This window comes from Artibeus jamaicensis, unplaced genomic scaffold (assembly GCF_021234435.1).
Source record: "Artibeus jamaicensis isolate MK-2021 breed Jamaican fruit bat unplaced genomic scaffold, CSHL_Jam_final scaffold_1019, whole genome shotgun sequence".
Taxonomy (NCBI): Eukaryota; Metazoa; Chordata; class Mammalia; order Chiroptera; family Phyllostomidae; genus Artibeus; species Artibeus jamaicensis.
Window position 1 is genome coordinate 23,852,076 of NW_026522025.1, and position 21,468 is coordinate 23,873,543.

The window sequence follows — 21,468 nt, forward strand, 5'->3', positions numbered from 1 at the left end:
TAGATAGATAAATAAATGAAGTATAGGAAGTTAGATTTTATTTGCCCAGAATAAACCCTAAAATATAATTGTAGAATAATCTTCCTAATAAGATAGTTGGTTGTCCTTTGCTTCCAGTACGGTTGAGATAAATTGACAGTTTAGGGAAATTGAATTCTGCTTAACAGAGATTTTATTATTTTTTTTAATATAAATTTTATTTAGTTACTTTTCAAGTACATTTTTTTTTAATCTATTTCTCCCATCCCACCCCACCCCCCCGCCCGGTCTCCCCCCTCCCTCCCATTCCCCCCCCAGAGATTTTATTTTCTAAAATAACATATCTGAATTTCATGATTTGAAGCCTTGGAGATAGATATAATCTTAAATATAAGTTAATGGGTGGGTATAAAGATTTAACGTCAGGGTACATTTTTACTGAATTAAGTAATGTCCCATTCATAGTCAGATCAAATTCTTGAAAACTATTAATATAAAACTCAGAAATACCTTTCCTCCAAAGAAATAAAATTAGATTTCACAAATGTTAATTTTACTTATCCTTTTAACACTCTCTGAAAGAGTCAGACATAACATGACAGAATTATAACATTGTTTCTCTCAATTCTCCATTAGAAGTCCTCAGAATTTTTAAAGAAATACTACTATCACCACTTTTCATGGTGAAATGTCAAGTTGAATCTGACTTATTTTGAAGTTGCCACCACCCAAGCTCTTAGGTGTTTTTTCCTTGGAGGCTATTTCTCCCCTGCCCTTTTCTCTTCCCTGCCTCTCTATGCAGTTGAAATTATACACATTGGCAAGTACATTCTAGCACCTAAGTCATATAACCTTAAGTGCATTAGGATCCTTTTATTGGTTCCCCAACAGTTTCCAACCTAGTTTAGAGAAAATAAAAACCATAAATGGGTGAGTCAATGCAGATACTAAGAACCCCTAAATTACTTTTAGTCCCTGTCTCCCTGTGTTTACTCTTCCTCTCTTTTGATATCTTCCCCCAATCTACAAATTCCTTCTATCTCAAAATCAAAAATCTGTCTTAATTCCAAGTCCCCTCAGTCTGTGCTCCCTTCTCTTTTTCAGTCAGCATCTTTCTGTCACTTTTCCTACTTCTTTGCTTTCCGTAACTCTTCAAACTATTGTAATATTTCTACTCACTAGTTCCACAAGAAACTGTGTGTACCTCTTACACAACATTTCTACATTAACACTGTAAGCTATTCCCTTGTCAAACTCCTCCTGGGTTTCATGACAGCTCACTTCTCCAGTATTCCAAATATGTGTCCTCTGTCCCACCTACCAGACATCTTCTTGACAGGATCTATTAAACACTCAAACTTAAAAGATGACCACACTTGGTATCAAATTCAGTTAGAAGATTATAGAACAGCAAATGATGTTTGCCAGTAAAACAACACAGTAAGCTTAAAGACAGCCCCCAAAGAGCTCCATGTCCTAAACCCCAGAACCTATGAATCTGTTACTTTGAAAGGTCAAAAGGGACTTTGCAGAAGACTAAATTAAAAATCATGAAATGGGGAGATCATCCAGGATTACCTGGGTAGGCCCAATGTAATCCTGAGGGTCCTTCTAAGAGAAAAGCAAGAGGCTAGAGTCAGAGAAGGCAGTGTGACAGTGGAAGCAGAGGGGAGGGAAGAAATGTGACAACAGAATCACTGAACATGCTATGCTGCTGGCTTTCAACATGAAGAATACGGCTTGGCCAAGGAAAGGCGGCAGCCTCTAGAAGCTGGAAAAGGCAATGAAACAGATTCTCCTGACAACCACTTTGGATTTCTGATCTCCAGAGGTAATCTGTATTATTTTAGGCCACAAAATTCATGGCAATTTGTTACAGCAGCAATCGGAAACTAATACGGTGGGGTAGGGCAAAAGTAGCTTTACGGTTGTCCAGCAGCACGAGGTGCTCCTCTTCCATGGGAATACACTCACAACAATCTACACAGCAACTGTCCAGGACTTTCTCTTTCAAGAGGTGTAGTTGACATCCCCGCATAAGTTTCTATGTGTGTGTGATGCTCCCAAGCTGTCCTCTTTGATTGTTCATGTGACAACCTAGCTATGAGGGAATGAGAGTTATATCTACTTTGGCTTAGAATCCTTATACCCCCCTGGAGTTAATACCTTAGCAATAGCTCCAAAGATATAGTCTTCAAGGTCCCTGAATGGAACAAGCCCAATTCCAAGAGTCATCACATTCAGAAACACCCAAAAGTATGGTTTTATTCTCAAGTATTTATGATTTATTAATCCCAGTGCACTTATGTAATCAATAAGAGAACAACATTTTTACCATTATCAGATATCCAAGGGAACAGTTACAAACTGAACAAAAGTCAAATTTGTTTGTAAAGGGAGTTCTGTTGACCCTTTACACGCACTATTCTTTATTCTAGTCAGGGTCTGTTAATTTCAAGGAATCACTAAAGCTACTTCAAATAAGAATGGATATTAGAATGGCACACAATTTTACAGAAATTCAAGAATAAAGCCTTACAGAGGACAGAACTCAAAGGTAGTTTTAGATATATCAACATTAAAAATTTGTGGAACAGCCCTGGCTGGTGTAGCTCAGTGGATTGAGCGCAGGCCTGCAAACCAGACAATCGCAGTTGCGGTTTGATTCCCAGTCAGGGCACATGCCTGGGTTACAGACCAGTTCCCTGCAGGCCAGTTCCCAGCAGGGGACACACGAAAGGCAAACCATACATTGATGTTTCTCTCCCTCTCTCCTTCCCTTCCCCTCTAAAGATAAACAAAATATTTAAAAAATTTTGTGGAACATTACGGATTCCAGGGTTTTCTCATTAACAGGACTTCGTTATTCTGCAAGCATCTGCCTCTTTCTCCTTCTCCTACTAATAGACACACTGTTCCAGTCTGGTCTGTATACAGGCAACTCATGACTGAAAACAGCTCAACTTACAAACCTCTACCTATGTATAACCTTCCTTAGGATAATTCAAACTGTTACAATAATAATAAAACTAGTATAAGTCACTTGATGTTAGACCAATGCAAAGAAAGTAATCAGGGAACATGGCGGGCTGATTCAAGAGATTATGGGATGATGCAAGAAAAAAAGGAGCCGGGAATTACTCCCAACCAGAATGACGAACCAAAAAGATCCCCCTCATGCAGGTATTGTTCCCCCATCTTACAGACAAGAACACTAAACATGAGGGAGATTCAATAATTTGTCCAAGATCAAAAAACTAGCTGTATCTTTCTCAGGCCATATTCAGCTTTACTAAAGGCCTGAAGATACAACAGGAAGTAAAACAGGGAAGTATGACACAGGCGCAGCGAGGAACCGCCTTACGTAATACTGGGTAGAACTCTGATGGACACCTCCCCTAGTGACTGTTCTGATCCCTCTGACCTGGATGGTTTCTCACTCTCTGCAGGCTCAGGATCACCAAGGTGAGGAACTAGGGAAATAGAGGGGAGCCGCAGCCACTTACTCATATCCTCGTCTCGTTTATCTTTTCATTGCTTCTTTGATTTCACAACAGTAAGAAGCAAAACCAACATAAGTCAAGCCATCATTCCTGACCATTTCTAAAGCTTGACTAGACTTTGTGGTCTGGTTTAACTCAGTAAAAGAACCAGGATTTAAACTAACACAATCTGACTCTACAGATTGTACTTTTCTTTTTAGACACCACGCTGTGCATTACCTCCCCAGGACTTACTAATCTTACAACTGGAAGTTATCCCTTTTAACCACCTTCACCCATTTTACCCATTCCCACTCTGGCAACCAATATCTGTTCTACAAATTTTTCAGTTTAGCTTTTTTTAGAACCCCATAATAGTGGAATCCTACAGAATTTGTCTCTCTCGGGGAGACTTCCGCCAAGATGGAGGCGTAGGTGGAAGCACTTCGCCTTCTCACACAACCTAGTTTAAAAATAACAAAGTTTTGGCAACAAAAATGCAGCCAAAGCACAGAAAATTGAACTACACAGAAGTCTGACAACAACGAACACTTCAGCCAAACCGGTAAGAGGGGCAGAGCCAGCAGCAGAGCGGGGTTGGGCAGGAAAGATCCACTGGATCACGTGTGCCAACAGCCATGGGCGGATCCCAGGTGTGGAGAAGCGGGCAGACCCACTGAGGGCACAAGGCGTTGGACCCACTGAGGGCAGACCGTGGTCACACATTCATGCTCAGATAAACCGGTAAAGGAGCTAGCAGTGGTGAGACGGACCTCGGACTTCGCAGGCCCCAGCAGCACAAAGCGGTGGAGATAACCACCATTGTCCCTCTCTGACCCCGCCCCCACATGCAGCATCACAAACCAGCGACCTGGTGGCCCCGCCCTGGTGAACAACTAAGGCTCCGCTCCTCATAGGTAACAGGCACAAACAGATTAAAACATGGCTCAAGAACAACTCAGAGCCCCAGAGCCCATAAATCTAAGCGATGAAGAAATAGCAAAACTTTCAGATGCACAGTTCAAAACACTGGTGATCAGGATGCTCACAGAACTGGTTGATTTTAGTCACAAATTAGAGGAACATATAGAAGCTAAACTAATTGAAATGAAGGGAAATACACAGGAAACCAACAGTAATGGAAAGGAAACTGGGACTCAAATCAAAGGAGTGGACCAGAAGGAGGAAGAAAATGACCAAACAGAAAAGGATGAAGAAACAAAAATTCAAAAAAATGAGGAGAGGCTTAGGAACCTTCAAGACATCTTTATATGTTCCAACATCCGAATTATAGGGGTACCAGAAGGGGAAGAGGAACAGTCATGAGTGGAAAACTTATTTGAACAAATAATAAAGGAGAACTTCCCCATTTGGGCAAAGGAAATAGACTTCCAGGAAGTCCAGGAAGCTCAGAGAGTCCCAAACAAGTTGGACCCAAGAAGGAACACACCAAGGCACATCATCATGACATTAGCCAAGATTAAAATGAAGGAGAGAATCCTAGAAGCAGCAAGAGATAAGGGAATAGTCACCTACAAAGGAGTTCCCATCAGACTGTCAGCTGATTTCTCAAAAGAAACCTTGCAGGCAAGAAGGGGCTGGAAAGAAGTATTCCAAGTCATAAAATCCAAAGACCTACATTCAAGATTGATCTATCCAGCAAAGCTTTTATTTAGAATGGAAGGGCAGATAAAGTGCTTCTCAGGTAAGATCAAATTCAAGGAGTTCATCATCTCCAAGCCCTTATTATATGAAATGTTAAAGGGACCTACCTAAGAAAAAGAAGATAAAAAAGATGAACAGTGAAAGGACAGCAAACTCACAGTTATTAACAACCACACCTAAAACAAAAGAAAACTAAGAGGGCAGCTAAATCAGGAGCAGAACCTTAGAAATGAAGATCACATGGAGGGTTAGCAACAGGGGAGTGGGAGGAGGAGAAGGGGAGAGAAGGTACAGAAAATAAGTAGCATACATGGTAGGTAGAAAATAGATAGGAGGGAGGGCAAGAATAGTATGGGAAATATAGAATCTAAAGAACTTGAGACATGTGGTCATAAACTAAAGGGGGGGAATGGTGGGGGAGGGGTGTGCAGGGTGGAGGGGAATGAAGGGGGGAATAGAACAACTGTAACGGCATAATTAATAAAATATATTAAAAAAAGAATGTCTCTCTCTAATTTGACTTAGTATAATGCCATCAATGTCTACCCATGTTGTTGCAAATGGTAGGATTCCTTATTTTTTATGGCTGAATAATTTTCCACTGTTTATATATCCCACATTTTCTTTACCCATTCAACCATGTTGACACTTAGGTTGTTCCATGTCTTGGTGACTGTGAATAATATGCAATAAACATGAGGGTACACATATCTTTTTGAGGTAGTGTTTTCAGTTTTTTCAAATAAGTACCCAAATAAAACCGCTGGATCACTGCAGTTGAGGAGCCTCCGTACCATTCTCCACAGTGGCCGCACCAATTTACATTCCCACCAGCAGTGCACTAGGGTTTTCCTTTTGTCCACAACCTCCCTAACACTTGCTATCACATCTTTGTGATGACAGCTATTCTAACAGGCAGTGATATCTCCTTGTGGTTCTAATTTGTGTTTCTCTGATGATTAGCAGTGGTGAGCACCTATTTATGGACCTGTCCGCCTTCTGTATGTCTTCTTTGAAGAATGTCCTTTCTGATCCTCTGCCCATTTTTAAATTGGATTGCCTTTTTACTACTATGGTGTGTGAGTTCTTTATATATTTTGAATATTAGCCCCTTGTCAGATATATGATGGGCAAAAAAAATTTTATAGTCAAATTATCAAAACTAGTAAGAGTTCAGCCAGGTGCTAAAACAATATACAAAACTAACTTCACACACGACAAAAGAAAAATATGCCATATATTTTTAAAAGGTACTATTTATAATTATTAATGAAAACTAAAAATTCTACCAAAAATGTTTATGGAGAAAAATTAAAAAGTATAAAACTTGGTTGCAAGATGTGGAAAATATAATTAAATGAAGGTACATATTATTCATAAACTGAAAGATTTAACACCATAAAGAAGCCCATTCTAAGTTCATCTAAAAGTCCCAGCGATGCAAATCAGAAGTGAAATGTGCTCTAAAGACAAGAATAATGACAAAGGAGAAAGGAGCATGGTTTTAAGTACTTGACAAGCCGATATGAAAGAACAAAACCCAAGGACAGTAAAGATGATTCTAAAAAACAATAAAGTCAAGAAAATTAGGTTATCAGATCTGAGGAAAGTGTCAATAATGTAGACACTATAATTAATACTGATGAAGGAAAAAGCATCTCATGTATTCAACATCCCAAAACCTTGTCTGCCTGCAAATCAATAAAGATATTTCCCCATTGCACCATAAAGCCCTTCACCACCTTCTTAGTCCTGCTAATGGGTTCTACTTATCATCTAAAGAGCATGATGGCCCTGGCAGAAATGCTCCTTTTACCTTTGTCATTATTCTCCCTAGAGCACATTTCAACCTTGTAACTATTCTAAGTATCCATATTCAAACATTATTACTTGTATTTTTGTGGAGTGTATGACAAAAAAGCTGTTGAGAAGTGACAGGAAACAAAAACCAAAACATTCAAAGGCATGAGATAATGTTATCTTGACAGTAACTACAAAAATATATTGCAAATTATTTACAAAGCACATTTACTATAGTTTCAGGCCTTCTGTTCATAAAAAAGAAGGCAAAATCACAATAAAAATATAACATTTAAAATACAAATTTAGAAAATTTTATAAGCTGTAATGATTTTTTTAATTTTTATTTTAAATTTCATTTTTAATATATTTTTATTGATGATGCTATTACAGTTGTCCCATTTCCCCTCCTCCATTCCCCTCAACCCTGCACACCCCCTCCCACCCACATTCCCCCCTTTAGTTCATGTCCATGGGTCATGAGTTCTTTACCTTCTACCTTTCTCATACTATTCTTACTTTCCCCATATTTTCTACCTACCGTCTATGCTACTTATTCTCTGTACCTTTTCCCCCTCTCTCCCCCTCCCACTCCCTTGTTGCTAACCCTCCATGTGATCTCCATCTCTGTGGTTCTGTTCCTGTCCTAGTTGTTTGCTTAGTTTGTTTCTGTTTTTGTTTTAAGTGTGGTTGCTAATAACTGTGAGTTTGCTGTCCTTTCACTGTTCGTCTTTTTTATCTTCTTTTTCTTAGATAAGTCCCTTTAACATTTCATATAATAAGGGCTTGGTGATGATGAACTCCTTGAACTTGATCTTATCTGAGAAGCACTTTATCTGCCCTTCCATTCTAAATGAAAGCTTTGCTGGATAGAGCAATCTTGGATGTAGGTCTTTGGATTTCATGACTTGGAATATTTCTTTCCAGCCCCTTCTTGCCTGCAAGGTCTCTTTTGAGAAATCAGCTGACAGACTGATGGGAACTCCTTTGTAGGTGACTATCCCCTTATCTCTTGCTGCTTCTAGGATTCTCTCCTTCATTTTAATCTTGGCTAATGTCATGATGATGTGCCTTGGTGTGTTCCTTCTTGGGTCCAACTTCTTTGGGACTCTCTGAGCTTCCTGGATTTCCTGGAAGTCTATTTCCTTTGCCCAAATGGGGAAGTTCTCCTTTATTATTTGTTCAAATAACTTTCCTACTTGTTGCTCTTCCTCTTCCCCTTCTGGTATCCCTATAATTTGGATGTTGGAACATTTAAAGATGTCCTGGAGGTTCCTTAGCCTCCCCTCATTTTTTTTGAAATCTTGTTTCTTCATTCTTTTCTGTTTGGTCATTTTCTTCCTCCTTCTGGTCCACTCCATTGATATGAGTCCCAGTTTTCTTCCCATCACTATTGGTTCCCTGTGCATTTTCTTTCTTCACTCAGCATAGCCTTCATTTCTTCATCTAATTTGTGACCAAATTCAACCAATTCTGTGAGCATCCTGATCACCACTGCTTTGAACTGTACATCTGACAGGATGGCTATCTCTTCGTCATTTAGTTGTATTTACTGTGGAGCTTTGATCTGTTCTTCTGTTTACCCCCCCCCCCCCCCCCCCCTTCCAACCCCCCCTATACTATATTCCCCTCCACCTCCCCCCCCCCTTTTTCCCCCCCCCCTCCCCCCCCCTCCCACCCCCCCCTTTTTTTTTTTTTTCTCCCCCCCCTCCCCCCTCTCTTTTCTTTTTTTTTTTTTGGGGTGGTTAAAAAAATTTTTTTTTCCCTTTTTTTTATAGGGCCATTTTTAATCTTGTTGTACCTGTTACGTAGTGAGGGGCAGAGCCTTAGGTGTTCACCAGGGTGGGGCAATCCAGTAGCTGGGTTGTGACACTGTATGTGGGGGCGGGGTCTAAGAGGGAACAATGGCACTCACTCCTCTCTCTGTCGGATCTCAGTCTCTTCCGCTGCTTCCCCCAAGCAAACTGGGCCTTTCTGGTGCTAATTCCCATGCGGGTGGGCTTTCGTATGTTCTAGGACCCTGTGGGTCTCTCCAACAAACTCTCCTGTGAGGCTGGGAATCTCTCCCTGCACCTCAACCCCCACAGGTGTTTGGGGGCTTTATTTCCCCGCACTGGAGCCCTGGGTTGTGTGGTCTGTCTCACTCCCCAGTTTCACCTGGTTTATCTGCGTGCAAATGTGGGACCACCTGGTCAGCCAGCTGCCTTATGTACACTGTGCCCACTTCACACTCGCTGCCTTGCTGGGTCTGCCCATTGCCACCCTGCACCCAGGGTCTGCCAGCCACCACCTCCGTGCCCAGGGTGCACCTGCCTTCTGCACCCAGGGTTTGTCAGCTGCTGCCTTGCACACCCAGTACCACTGCTTTTTTTGCTATGACCCCTCTCCACCCAGCCATCTGGATCCACCTCTCCTACCTGTGTGGGTGAATGTGTCTATTTTAACTCCTTGGTTGTCAGACTTCCACACAGTTCAATTTTCTGTCAGTTCTGGTTGTTATTTTGTTTCTAAACTGTTGTCCTTATTTTGGTTGTGCAAGGAGGCACAATCTGTCTACCTAGGCCTCCATCTTGGCTGGAAGTCCCTATAAACTGTAATGATTTTTAAAAATCACTTAATTAGCCCTGGCTGGTGTAGCTCAGTGGATTGAGCATGGGCTACAAACCAAAGGTTGCCCAGTCAGGGCACATGCCTGGGTTGCAGGCCAGGACCCCAGTGGGGAGCATGTGGGACACAATCTGACACTGATGTTTCTCTCCCTCTTTCTCCTTTCCTTCCCCTCTTTCTAAAAATAAATAAATAAAACCTTAAAAAAAATCACTCAACTAGCTCGCTATAGAGTTCTCTACAAAGATCTACACAGTGACACAAAGGAAAGAAAGACATACAGGTAGAAAAGGAGAGCACAGTGGACATTCCAAGCGTTCTAGGTGGGATAAATAATAAAAAAAAAAAAAAAGCAAATGGCAACCAGAGTGACTAAACATCATGTAGCAGATGTCATCACAAAAAAATGAACAGAGGATACTGGAATTAACAAAGCAGCAGTTAAAGACTGAAAGCTGGTTGAAAAATTTGGCTTTTACAGAGAAGCAACAGAGTCACTGCAGGTTCTTGATCATGGGAGTAAAAAGACAAAAGCAGTGTCTGAGAAAGATAATTCTAACAGCTGTGTGTAGGATGAATTGGAGGGGAAAGGATTAGAGAGAGGCCATAAACAGCCACAAAGCTGCTGAAATACAGAAGCATGTATTACAGTTACAAACATGATGAAGTTAAGAAGCATGAAATATATGAAATGTGAAATAATACAGACTTAGACAATAATAAAAACTACGGAAAAAATAAGAAAATGGAAACAGCAGAGGCATTCCTTATATTTATTAAATTAATATTATTTTTACAACACTTCAGTACTATATTCATCATATAGATATATTTTTTAATTCAATAGGGTATTCAATAATTGGTGTGCATAGTTATACCAACCTCTGCAGGAATGACATAAGACTAAAATGAGGTAATATTTTTTAAATTTTTTCTACTTATAAACACCACATAAATATTAACTTCTATAATTTCTCAGGGAGGAAATAGTTATGATATAATAGAAATGCTCCAGTCATAAAGTCGAAAGACCTCAATTCAAGTTCTGTTTCTTTTACTTAATGCTAGCTTTATGGATCTTAATTCATTTAACCATACTAAGTAACCATTTTTAATACGTAAAATGGGAAAAAAATATAACCTCACTTAGGCCTCAAAAAATAAATGAAATAATTCATTATAAAACCCCTACCACAGTGCCTGAATTATGATGGACAATGAATGTTTGGTACAGAGCAGGCAGAGGGGAGGCCGGAAACAGGGTTCCTTGTTGGCTGACCTCATTAGAGAAAACCCACAAGTATTTTCAAGGAACCACAATAGCCATGCCCTTCTCCGTATTATTCTAATAAGTACAAAAAAACTTCTGAAAGATATTACTAATGCTCTACTTCAAAAAATACCCTCTTATGTATATCATCTAATCCACATCAGCATAAAAAGCAATAGTCAAAAGCTATATTTCTGACATAATTTTAAAAATAACAACAGGCAATTGATAATTTTTCCTTTTTTAATTTACAAAAAAAATTACCAGAATTTACATTTATAATTCCAATGGTTATTACTTAAGAAAAAGTTAAAACACACAGCAGACCAAAACTAAAAAGTGTATCCCAAGGGAACTTAAACAGTAGAAGGGTGGAGAATAAGTAAGGCTGAAGTTAACTTGCCTTAGGCAAGACTCTTATCAATTTGTACTTGACCGCAGAAATGAATGTAAAGTTCCCTGATGAGATCATCCCACCCATGGATCCCTAAAGGAGGAATTGGGAAGTAGTTTACAAAATCAACTATACAGCACATTTAGCTCAGTACAGTTTGAGAACTAAGATTTAAAGAGAATATAAATTTGCAGTATTTATAAACATTTCCTGTATAGTCTAGAGCAACCAGGTTCCGCTTAGCCAGGGGTCTTTGGCGTACTTTCCCATCTAATTATGTACAATATACAAAAAAAATACATTGTATGGAATGAATTAGAACCAGCCTGAAGAAATAAGACCAATACATACAAAAAGATTCCATGGTGCAAGTATAAATAAAATATTATTTATGCAGGAAGAACCACGAAAGCTTTAGAAAATGCATGGGTTGAATTTGGTGGAGGGACCAGTGTAAAACAATGACAGAGGCCAGCTAATACATGGACTTATAGGAAGAAAGTGGTTGAAATAAATCATCAGAAATTCAATGATCAGAATATAGCATTTGGAACCAGAGTGCAAATGCCTTGCATACTACACCATAAGGGATTTCAGCTTTATTTTGCATATACTACAGTTTATGAATAAAGGGAGATGAAGAAAGAAAGGTTTAAATTAGGAATATTAATCTCACATAATGGTTAAAATGTCAAATAAGGGAAAAATAGTCCAAAAAGTTACTGAATTTAATTACAGAAATAGTTTATCAGACAGGGATCATTATAAAAACTTACGTCCACCCAACCTGTAGTAGAGGTAAATCATACTTTTCTTTTTTAAAAAAGGAGAGACAGATTTCACCTACCATAATACTCCAAGTATATTCCCCAAAGTAAACATCAGCCAGCAACGATGATTCCACATTCCCTCAATCAATTTCTACTGCCTCTCACAGCTTGAGCATCACAAGTCTAGTATTAAACATATGTATACTTTTCATACCCTAGCTGTAAGTACACCACCTCATCAAGCACTCAACCAAAGAAAACAGTAACCTGCTCTAGCACTGGAGGAAAAACTGGCTGTGTTAGATTGGATGAAAGACAATACTATACTGTACTTTATGTGCTATTTAAGAAACTGTATAGAATAATTTTGGCTCCATTTTTGCTTCACATATTGACTTTAAAACTAATCCCTACTTAATAATGCCTTTTCTCTTCCTCATTTTAAGCATATCAAACATATTGGAGGCAGTGCAACAGAGGTTTAGTTCAAAACAATTATTTGAGGGCAAAAAAATTCCTAAAAATAGTGAACTGTTTCAGGAAGCTAAAACCACGCAAATAAGAACAACATCTCTGAGGCTGAGTAAGGTGACAGAAAGCATGAGCACGAAGTGCAAGACACCTGTCATCCACGGAGCTTTTCAGTAGAAAAATAACGGTCAGGCTGGAAGGCAGCCATAAAGATCTTATAAGCCTATCTTTTTATTTTCCACATAGCCAATAAAATCCCTTCTCCCTGAGTCAATATTCTGAAGTAGTACTATAAAATTATGCAAACCTATTTATTAAAATGTCTTTTATATCAGATTAACACTTGCTAAAAATCAGACTAACATAATTTCTGCAACAGAAATGTTTTTACTTTTAAAGTACAAATTTTACAAGTACAAACTTGTGTTGTGTCTGCTTTGCCTAACTGGTGAAGTATTTCCCAGTCATGTGTTTATTTACCCAATACCTACTGAGCACCTACTATGTGGCAGGCACTGTGCTTGATGCTGCAAGTACAAAAGTGGAATAAAATATAATCCTCATTCCCTTCAAAGAGTTTATAATCTAATAAGGGAAAAAGACTAAATTAGTATAATCATGTTATAATCAAAGTATACACAGATTACCACAGAGGCAAAAAGGGGGGTCAGGCAATGCTTTTTCAACTATTAAAATGAATTTGGAAGTCAGGTAAAAGTTAAAAGCTGTGCTTCCTAAACTTGACAGTGTATCAGAACCACCTTTAGAGCTGATGTCCGGATCTCACTGCATATTTAATAAACCTTCCACCTCTGGAATCTTCAGAGGCGAAGCTGAGAAATCAGCATTTCCAATGTGCACCACGCGTGATTCACAGTCACAGCCAGGTTTGAGCAGTACTGAGCTAGAAGTATAAACAACCATTCCGGGCAGAGAGAACAGCTCAGTGCGGTTAGAGAACGTGAAAGGCAGACAGAAGGTCAGAGAGAAATCAGAACAAAAGTAGCCACATGACTAATGTGACATTTCAAACAGGATCTATGGAACTGGATCTATGGAACAGGATCTATGGAACAGGATCTATTCATGATGTGAGCTTTCACAACATAAATCACACGTGACATGCATTTTAGTAAGTGACTTCTGACATGAACTAAATCCTCACTGAAAGGTATGAGAAAGCTAAATGCAAATATTTCGCATTTCAAAACAAAGGTAAAATGCTCCTTTAAAAAAGCAAACCAATAGAGTTTGACTCATAATTGTCATTAAATAATTGACCATCATTTTTCTCAGGATACATACTGCAATGACAGTAGTTATAATAATGCTGTTTTACCTTGAAAAGATTCCATAATGCATAACATAAATTCAAACCCTATTTTGAAATTCACTATTCTTAATGATTTTAAGTTTCCAAGCTGTTATTTCATAATAATTTCTTATTTTCTGAATAGAAATTTACTTATATTTTTATACTTAATTCTGGGTAGAAGTAAAGTGGGACAAGTCACCAGTGAGAGGAGTATTCACCATAATACGTGAAAAGCCAAATCGACTTTTTTCTTTGATTTCTGTTTGTTAAATATCAAACTGTTTAAATGCCCAACTCATTTCCCAACAAAGATTTTATAAACAGAGATACAGACAGGCAATCATTTGAAACAATAAACTTTTAAACAATATTTTTCAGAAACCTAGGGACAAACCTACTAATTATAATATATAAAATACATCCTATAGTTATATTCTACTCCTAAAAAGTTCATCTAAAACTTACTTCCACCACTTAAATATTTCCTAATGACTTACAGAGCAAACAAAGATTCAGTTACCACAATGAAAACTATTGCCAAATCATACACAGGAGCACCCTGGAGGAGCGCATATCGTATAGAAGCATCAAGAATTAAAAACCAAAGGATTAACCATATGACCTACTTAAAGAGAACCAACTAGCAAATCATAACTGGCTAATTACAAGAATAACACCTGTATACTTGATATAACAAATCATCCTTTTTCAGACTAAATTTAGTGTACTTCTTTAAAAATGGTAGTATTATAGAGCTACCTTATTTTCTACTTAAAATACAGGAATTACATTATAGTTCCTGTCAGCTTTTCAGGCTAAAATGATATATTTACATGGAAGAGCATTTTGTTTCCTGAGTCATTCGCTGCTGTTCTGCTCCTGCTGCACTTTCCACATTGTTCTATTTGCTTTCATTGCAAGTACCTGAATTCTGCAAAAAGGTACTATTATCACCACATAACAGCTGAGGAAACAGGCTTAGCATGGCCAAATGACTTAACCAAAATCACCACTAAACCCAGACTTCAAGTTCAGATTTGTCTGACTGCTGAGTTCTTTTCACACTGCCTCACAGGTAAAGAGGAACATAGGACTAAATAAATCAAAGTTAACTGAACTGACTTCCCTTCCTTCTATAACTGCTTTGGTGGTAGCAAAAACAGATCTATCATATCTGAAAACCAAATGCAGAGGACATGTATCTGAGGGTGGAGGTGTGGAGGTCTTGCTTAGTACCTGAAGTCCCACATGGAATTTGGAAATATCCTACTTCATGAGTCCTCACAGAAGGCAGAGCCACTTCCCTACAAAGAAGCTGGCAATGCCACACAGTTGTTCTTCCCATTACTCCCTCCAACCGCCCCCACCCCAGCCCCCAACATGAGCACTTACGCTGTGCTCTGCCAATGACATCCCTCCAAGGGCTTTAAATTAAGAGCTACAGACTGTAAGAAGCAGGGACAGGAAAGGTTGGATTTTGATAGTAGGCAACAGTACCAACATTAAGTTTCCAAAGTCAATGGCAGGAGCAAAGCAGTAGCTGAGTGCAGATTTCAACAATTCACACTGCATTACTGTCACTGGGCTGGTTTTAGGTCAGGATTTTTAGGTATGTCTTCTCCGCAACCTAGACTTCCTTGTTGTGACTACTTAAAGCTACACCTTCCCATCAGTTTGGTGTACTAATCAATATGCTTTCAGTAAATTCCTTTTCCACTTGAATTAGTCAGAATTGTACTCTGTTGTCTGCAATTAAAAACACATAGTAAGGCACTTAATGATTAAAGAAATGATACTAAACATTCATACTTTATCAAATTGTTTTACCTTAGTACTGATTGATGTTATATAATTTGCCTTTCTCTAGCAAGTTACCTTGTATACGATGGCACATTCTAACCACAATAAAAAAATTTCGAGTTTCCTTATCTTTTTCAGAAGTAACACAAAAATGCAAATATAATAATAATCATTTAAGGGTGATTTTCACTAAGGTTCAGAGTTAAGCTTTATTAAGAATTCTTACCTGTCAGGAATACCTAGCCGCTTCACACTTCTATAAACAGAAAGAGTATTTGCAACATGTCGATAATTAAACCAGAATCTGGATGTACACACCTAAAGTATTAAAGCAAATGTATTATTTTTATGAATAAAAAAAAAAGCCATGAAGTTACACAACTATTTCTCTTTAGATAGGACACAGATATGCCTAAAGAAAGAGTACATCATAATTTGGGCTTAGAAACAGTAAGGACATAAAGAATTGCCAAAAAATACAAGCTCTCTAGAAAGAGGTCTTTCATAACTAGTATTAAATAAAAAGACCACTCAGCTTAAGAGAAAACAAATCTTTGGGAAATTCAATCAAAGAGAAAACCAACTCAGTTACCCTCAATTTATGTGACTCTATAATGTTCCTGTTTCTAAAAGATTAAATCCTTTAAAATCAAAGACAGTGTACATAAAATCTCTTCAGAGGATAGGAAAAAATTGGCCGCCTTGGGTTATATAATATTCCTTTTACTCTGGAATTCTTCCTAATTTTAGTTGTAAAAAATGTAAAATACAGACTAAAACAACAACATACAAAATAGTTTTTATGTACTTAAGAGAATGCATTATAAAGCTGTTGAACTGAACAGAAAACCAGAAAAAAATTACACTACTTTTATACTTAGAAAAACCTCACTAGTAGAATGTTTTGCAATTATTTTTTCTATTGATATAGTAAATTCAAGCTCTAAAGTGACCCAAAATGGCATTTCAAAAAATAAACAAAGAAACATTCCTAAAAATTATATCAAAGGTACCAGAAAAATCTAATATCATGCCTCAAAAGTCAGCCCTCTTGAGAATCCCTTCCACAAGGGGCAACAGAGATTGGGGTCGGGAACCTGACTTCCTGTTCCTACCTCCTTCACGCTCCCACTGTGTGAAGGTATAATAGTATGATTCCCAGTTATATAAAATCATCTATCTTTATGCTTATATGTGAAGAGAGAACAGTATTCACCAAAATGTTGATTCTAGCATGTGGGACTTGAAGATATTTTTCCTGTCCTTTTTCAGTTGAGGTGAAATTCACATAAAGTAAAATTAATCTTGTCTTCTAAACTTTTCTGTATAATTTGAATTTTCTACAATGATCATATAGTTTTGTAAAGAGAAAAAAATCTTTAATAAAAATAAAATAGCCTAAGTAGAGAGTATCTATAAACTAATATGATAAATAAGAAATACAACTACTAGTTTCTATCATTAAAATAACTTCATTTTACATAATTCTTCCTTTAAAAATAGTACCCCTACTTTATTGTTACAGTTATTAACACATTACCACTTGACAGATATATGAAGGCAAGGAATATTACTAGTTGATATGGTCAATTTAACGTATAGCAAATCAAAATAAAGAATATAATTTTTATTTTCAAAACAATTGACCCACACAAAAATTTCTCAGACACCTGTCTAAGGTGAACAGCATGGTACACCTTTATAGAACATACTTACCAAAACAGCCCAGTTGTTTGTGTGGCCACTTCTAAAGAACTGTTCTGCTTGATCCTATCAGTCAAATAACACCAAAGATTAGAAGAAAGCCACATTTCCCAGAATAAAGACTGATAAAGAACAGGTGAGATTAATGGAGTTTTTATAGTTGTAATAACAGTAAGTCGTCATTATGCCGGGTTATAAAGATTCTAGTTTTGGACCTCATGAAGGACCAAGAAAGAGCTTTATGTTTTGTTAGGGGGGATTTCCTGGGGCAGGGTCTGTTTGTTTTTAAACAATTTGTCCCAGTCATCTCTTTCTTACATGCTTCTAATTTTCCATTCAGTCTTCAAATTGTAACTGATATATTACTTTGATTATATACATAACAATACCACCCCAGCTGAAATTTCATTCAATATTTATTCTTACTTTGTGGGGTGCTTCCAATTTCTTTATTTAAACTCACCAATATATTTGATTGAGTACATTATCTAGCATACAGCCATGTACCATTCCACTAATATGCTAAAGTGAGTATGAATTATATTTGCTGGCATGGAACATTAAAAACCTCAGCATTCAGATACCTAATTAACATGATTTTTTATTATGTACAACAATAATAATGAATATAAACCATAATGACCTCAGATCTGCTCCTAAGCAGTATTAATTTACTAGACCAGTCAAACCGCCTGCATTCAAATCTGGGTCCGATTACTGACTACCTGTAGAAACTCGGGAAAGCTGCTTCACTTCTCTCTGCCTCCACCTCCCCATCTATAAAACAGTAATGTTATCTGACTCACAGAATGTGGAAATGGTGACTGGAACCTAGTCATTGAGTAACAAATGTTAGCTCTTTTCTTTTCAGCTGGCAATAAAATTTCAGGGAGAATGAAATTAAAAATTCACTCGAATGTGTGTATACATCTAGACATATACACACTTTTTTAAAACCTTTTTCAACAACCTAGATGCTTTAAAAAAACAATATAAAATAGTGGGTAAAGTACTGGTTTAGAAATGTGAAGATCTGGGTTTTAGCCCAGGTCATATCCCTCGCATGGCTGTGAGACTTTGGTTAGTCATTTAGCTCTTCAAACTTGACTTTTCTCATGTGGAAAATGAGAGCTGAATATACTTTCTAGCTCCTAAATTCTTACATCATTAGAACTTGATTGAAAAATGTGAGATGGCAAAACTCTTTTGTGATTGATTAGACAATACAGGCACTGTAAAGTTATTCATTCTACAGATAGTTGGTATCTGGTACTTCGTATGTGCCAGATACCATGTATCATACAGTGATAACAAAAGTCATTGAAAAGCTTGCTGCTTTCTCTCAATCCTAGAGTGCAATAGAGAACACAAGGATGCAAATACATTACACTACAATGTAACATTCATTCATTCATCACTTCATTGGGCCATATGTGCCAGTCACTGTCCTGAGTGCCCAGAATAGAATGACGGGCCAAAACAATCCTAGTACTTGCCCCCAAAGAGACCTGAAGCCGGCAGGGGGCAGGTGGAGTGTTAGGGAAGGTTTTCCTAAAGAAATGACAATTGGGTTAGGATCCAAAAAATGAAGAGAAGGGGAAAGATAGTTCCAGACAGAGGAAACATGGGCCCTAATGGCAGATGGGGCTTAAAGGTTTTGAGAAACTCAAAGATTAGCACAAGTAAAAGTCTCAGAGAGAAACAACTGGAGGTGTAGGCAAGGGCCAAAGTATGCAGGGCCTTGTTTATGGGTCAGAGTAGAGACTGAGTTCTTTACTCTTAAAGCAATAGTAAGATATACATAAGTGACCTGATCAGATTCCCATTTTTAAGTTACTATAGCTTCAGCTTGGAGATCAGACTGGAAGGAAGAAGAATGACTTGACATGGGCTAATTAGGGAGCTATTGCACTCCAAGTGAAAAATAATGGAATAGGTAATAAAAACCACAAATGGGTTATAATCAATGAGTGCTATACTACTAACTTATGTACAAATTACAACAGTAAAATCAAAGGAAAAGGGATAGGGAAAGGTTCTACAGAGGTTATACTTTTACTACATCTTAGTAAATGGGCAGAAGAAACAGATGTAAAACATGGTAATGTGAAAAAACACGGTAACAATCAAAAAAGGGAGGACAGGGGCAGATAATGGTATCCAAAATGAAGTATACAAAATAATCCACCGGACTAAAAGAGGAAAATAAACTTCCATTCATGTTTATATTATCTCACAAATATGCTTTGATACTGAATATATAAATTAGCAGTAATTCACGAATATAGAGTGGGTATGCTCAGCATCCTTTAAACTGGTGGAGATTGCATTTAAAGTTTGGAGTTCACTGATCTATGGGCAGGATGGGCTCCATCCAATATGAAGACTGGAAAAGCAGATTCTTGCATTACCTTTATTCTGTATGCAATGGGAAAGAACTGAAAAGATTCAATCAGAAGAATAACGTGATCATGTTCACATTTTATGAATACTAACCTAGCATCTAAGTGAAGGAGTTTGGAAGCCTGGGGGAAACAGCATAAAGTAATTGCAGTAGGATAGGCAAAAAATGGCCAGACCTCCATTAAGCCAGTGGGATTAAGTAGGTAAAAGCAATTTTAAAAGTTCAGAACACCGAATTTAGTTTTGATTAAAAAGTGGGGCAAAGAGAGTTGCTTATTTTTTAAACCGCAGGTTTCTAGCCTAGGAGCAACCCCATAGGAAATGGGATAGGCAGAAGATAAAACTTCGGACACAGATTTTCAAATGTCTGGACCACACAGACCCCTTAACCAGCTTGAAATGCAGGCCTGAAAATGATCCTCGAGATGCAGACTGTAGAACAAGACTGAGGTCTTATCAAAGCACAGGGCACAAGGTTTTACGAAAGGGGTGAACGCGACAGGAGCCGCGCCCTCCTGACTCCAACCAAAGCGGAGAGCTGTGGTTTAACAGCAGAAAGGAAGCCCGTGTGCTCACGTTTCACCTGCTAGGGGGCAAGCACTCGTCGGCGCAGAGACTCAGGACCTCCCCGTCCCCACAATTTGATTCTTTTCATCCACCGTTTGAAAAGGCTGAGACAGACCGACAGAGTCCTACCCCGTCCCCTGTGACACCCTCCCCACAGTCCAGTGGGCCTCGGAAAAGGCTAACGACTCCGGGAAGCTTCCCCGCCGGAGGTGTACCGGACATCTCTGCGCGCTCACAGCCACGAGGAAGGGCCGGGGAGCAACGAGGGCCTAACTCCTACCTCGGTCTGCTTAGTGGCCCAGCTGCCGAAGGACAGGAGCAACAACCCTGCCAGGGCAGTCACACCCCTGAAGAAAATGCAGGTGGCACCCATATTGGCAGGCTTGAGCCTCCCGCACCTGAAGGGGGCGGAGCAAGTGCCGTAAAGCAGCTCGAAGGGTTTTACGGAGTTGTTTTTGGCTTTGCGACATCAGCCCAACCTCCTAGAGGCCCGACAGTTGCCAGCGATTACAAAGTAAGCGGATGGGGGAGTTGGAATTTCTCAGGTAGCTGGTGAAGATTGAGGGCATTGGTCCTTCATCTTTACTGCGTTTTCAGTTTTTGCATTATAAAATAGTTACGTTGAAAAAATTTTTGAAAGGTGAGTAAGAAAAACCTGTGACCCCCATAAACTTACGAAGCTAATTCCTTTTTTGAGTAGGGCCGCTGATTCTTTGAATATATGAAGCAGGAATGCGGGAAGAGCAAGTCTCTGGGCACAAAAAGATGGTTGACTGCGTCAGTTGCAATTGGAAAGATAGGTGGGTGCTGCAACAGGTTTGGGGTCTATTACTGAAAGTATGAACATGTAGAAATTAGTTATATGTTTTCTTCCGTAATTGTGGTGCTAAAACTCTTCTCAAAGACAGCCTGAGGATCTAATAAGACCATGTATGTTTGTTCAATTATGTTTATTATATGCATTCAATTTTAAATTCTGTTTCAATTAGCATGGCATAAACATGTGTGTATGTTATGTTGAGGCAAGAAAAAACAAACCTGATCCAAACCTGTAAAAATTTTTTATTTTATTTGAGCCAAACTGATGACAATTGCCAAGAAGCAAAATCTCGACAGATTGAGAAAATGCTCTGGAGAGTGGCAGTTTTGCCCTTTCTACTTTGGAACAGCGATGAAGGCAATGGCAGGGTGAGGAGGTGTGGAGAGGAGTGAAGGCACTCAGAAGTTACAAACCATAAACC

At 38.5% G+C, this 21,468-nt stretch overlaps 1 protein-coding gene across 1 annotated transcript in view; it reads right to left on the minus strand.

Moving 5' to 3' along the window:
* PIGK (phosphatidylinositol glycan anchor biosynthesis class K) overlaps positions 1-20,630 on the minus strand; it is a 105,442-nt gene extending 84,812 nt beyond the window's left edge. Inside the window, exons 1-3 of the mRNA XM_053655467.1 lie at positions 20,508-20,630; positions 17,270-17,323; positions 15,780-15,871 (exon numbers count right to left, since the gene is read on the minus strand). Of these exons, the coding sequence (XP_053511442.1) occupies positions 15,780-15,871; positions 17,270-17,323; positions 20,508-20,600 (239 nt within the window). The 5' untranslated portion in view covers positions 20,601-20,630. The remainder of the gene's footprint in view (positions 1-15,779; positions 15,872-17,269; positions 17,324-20,507) is intronic.
* Between the last annotated feature and the right edge of the window lie 838 nt (positions 20,631-21,468).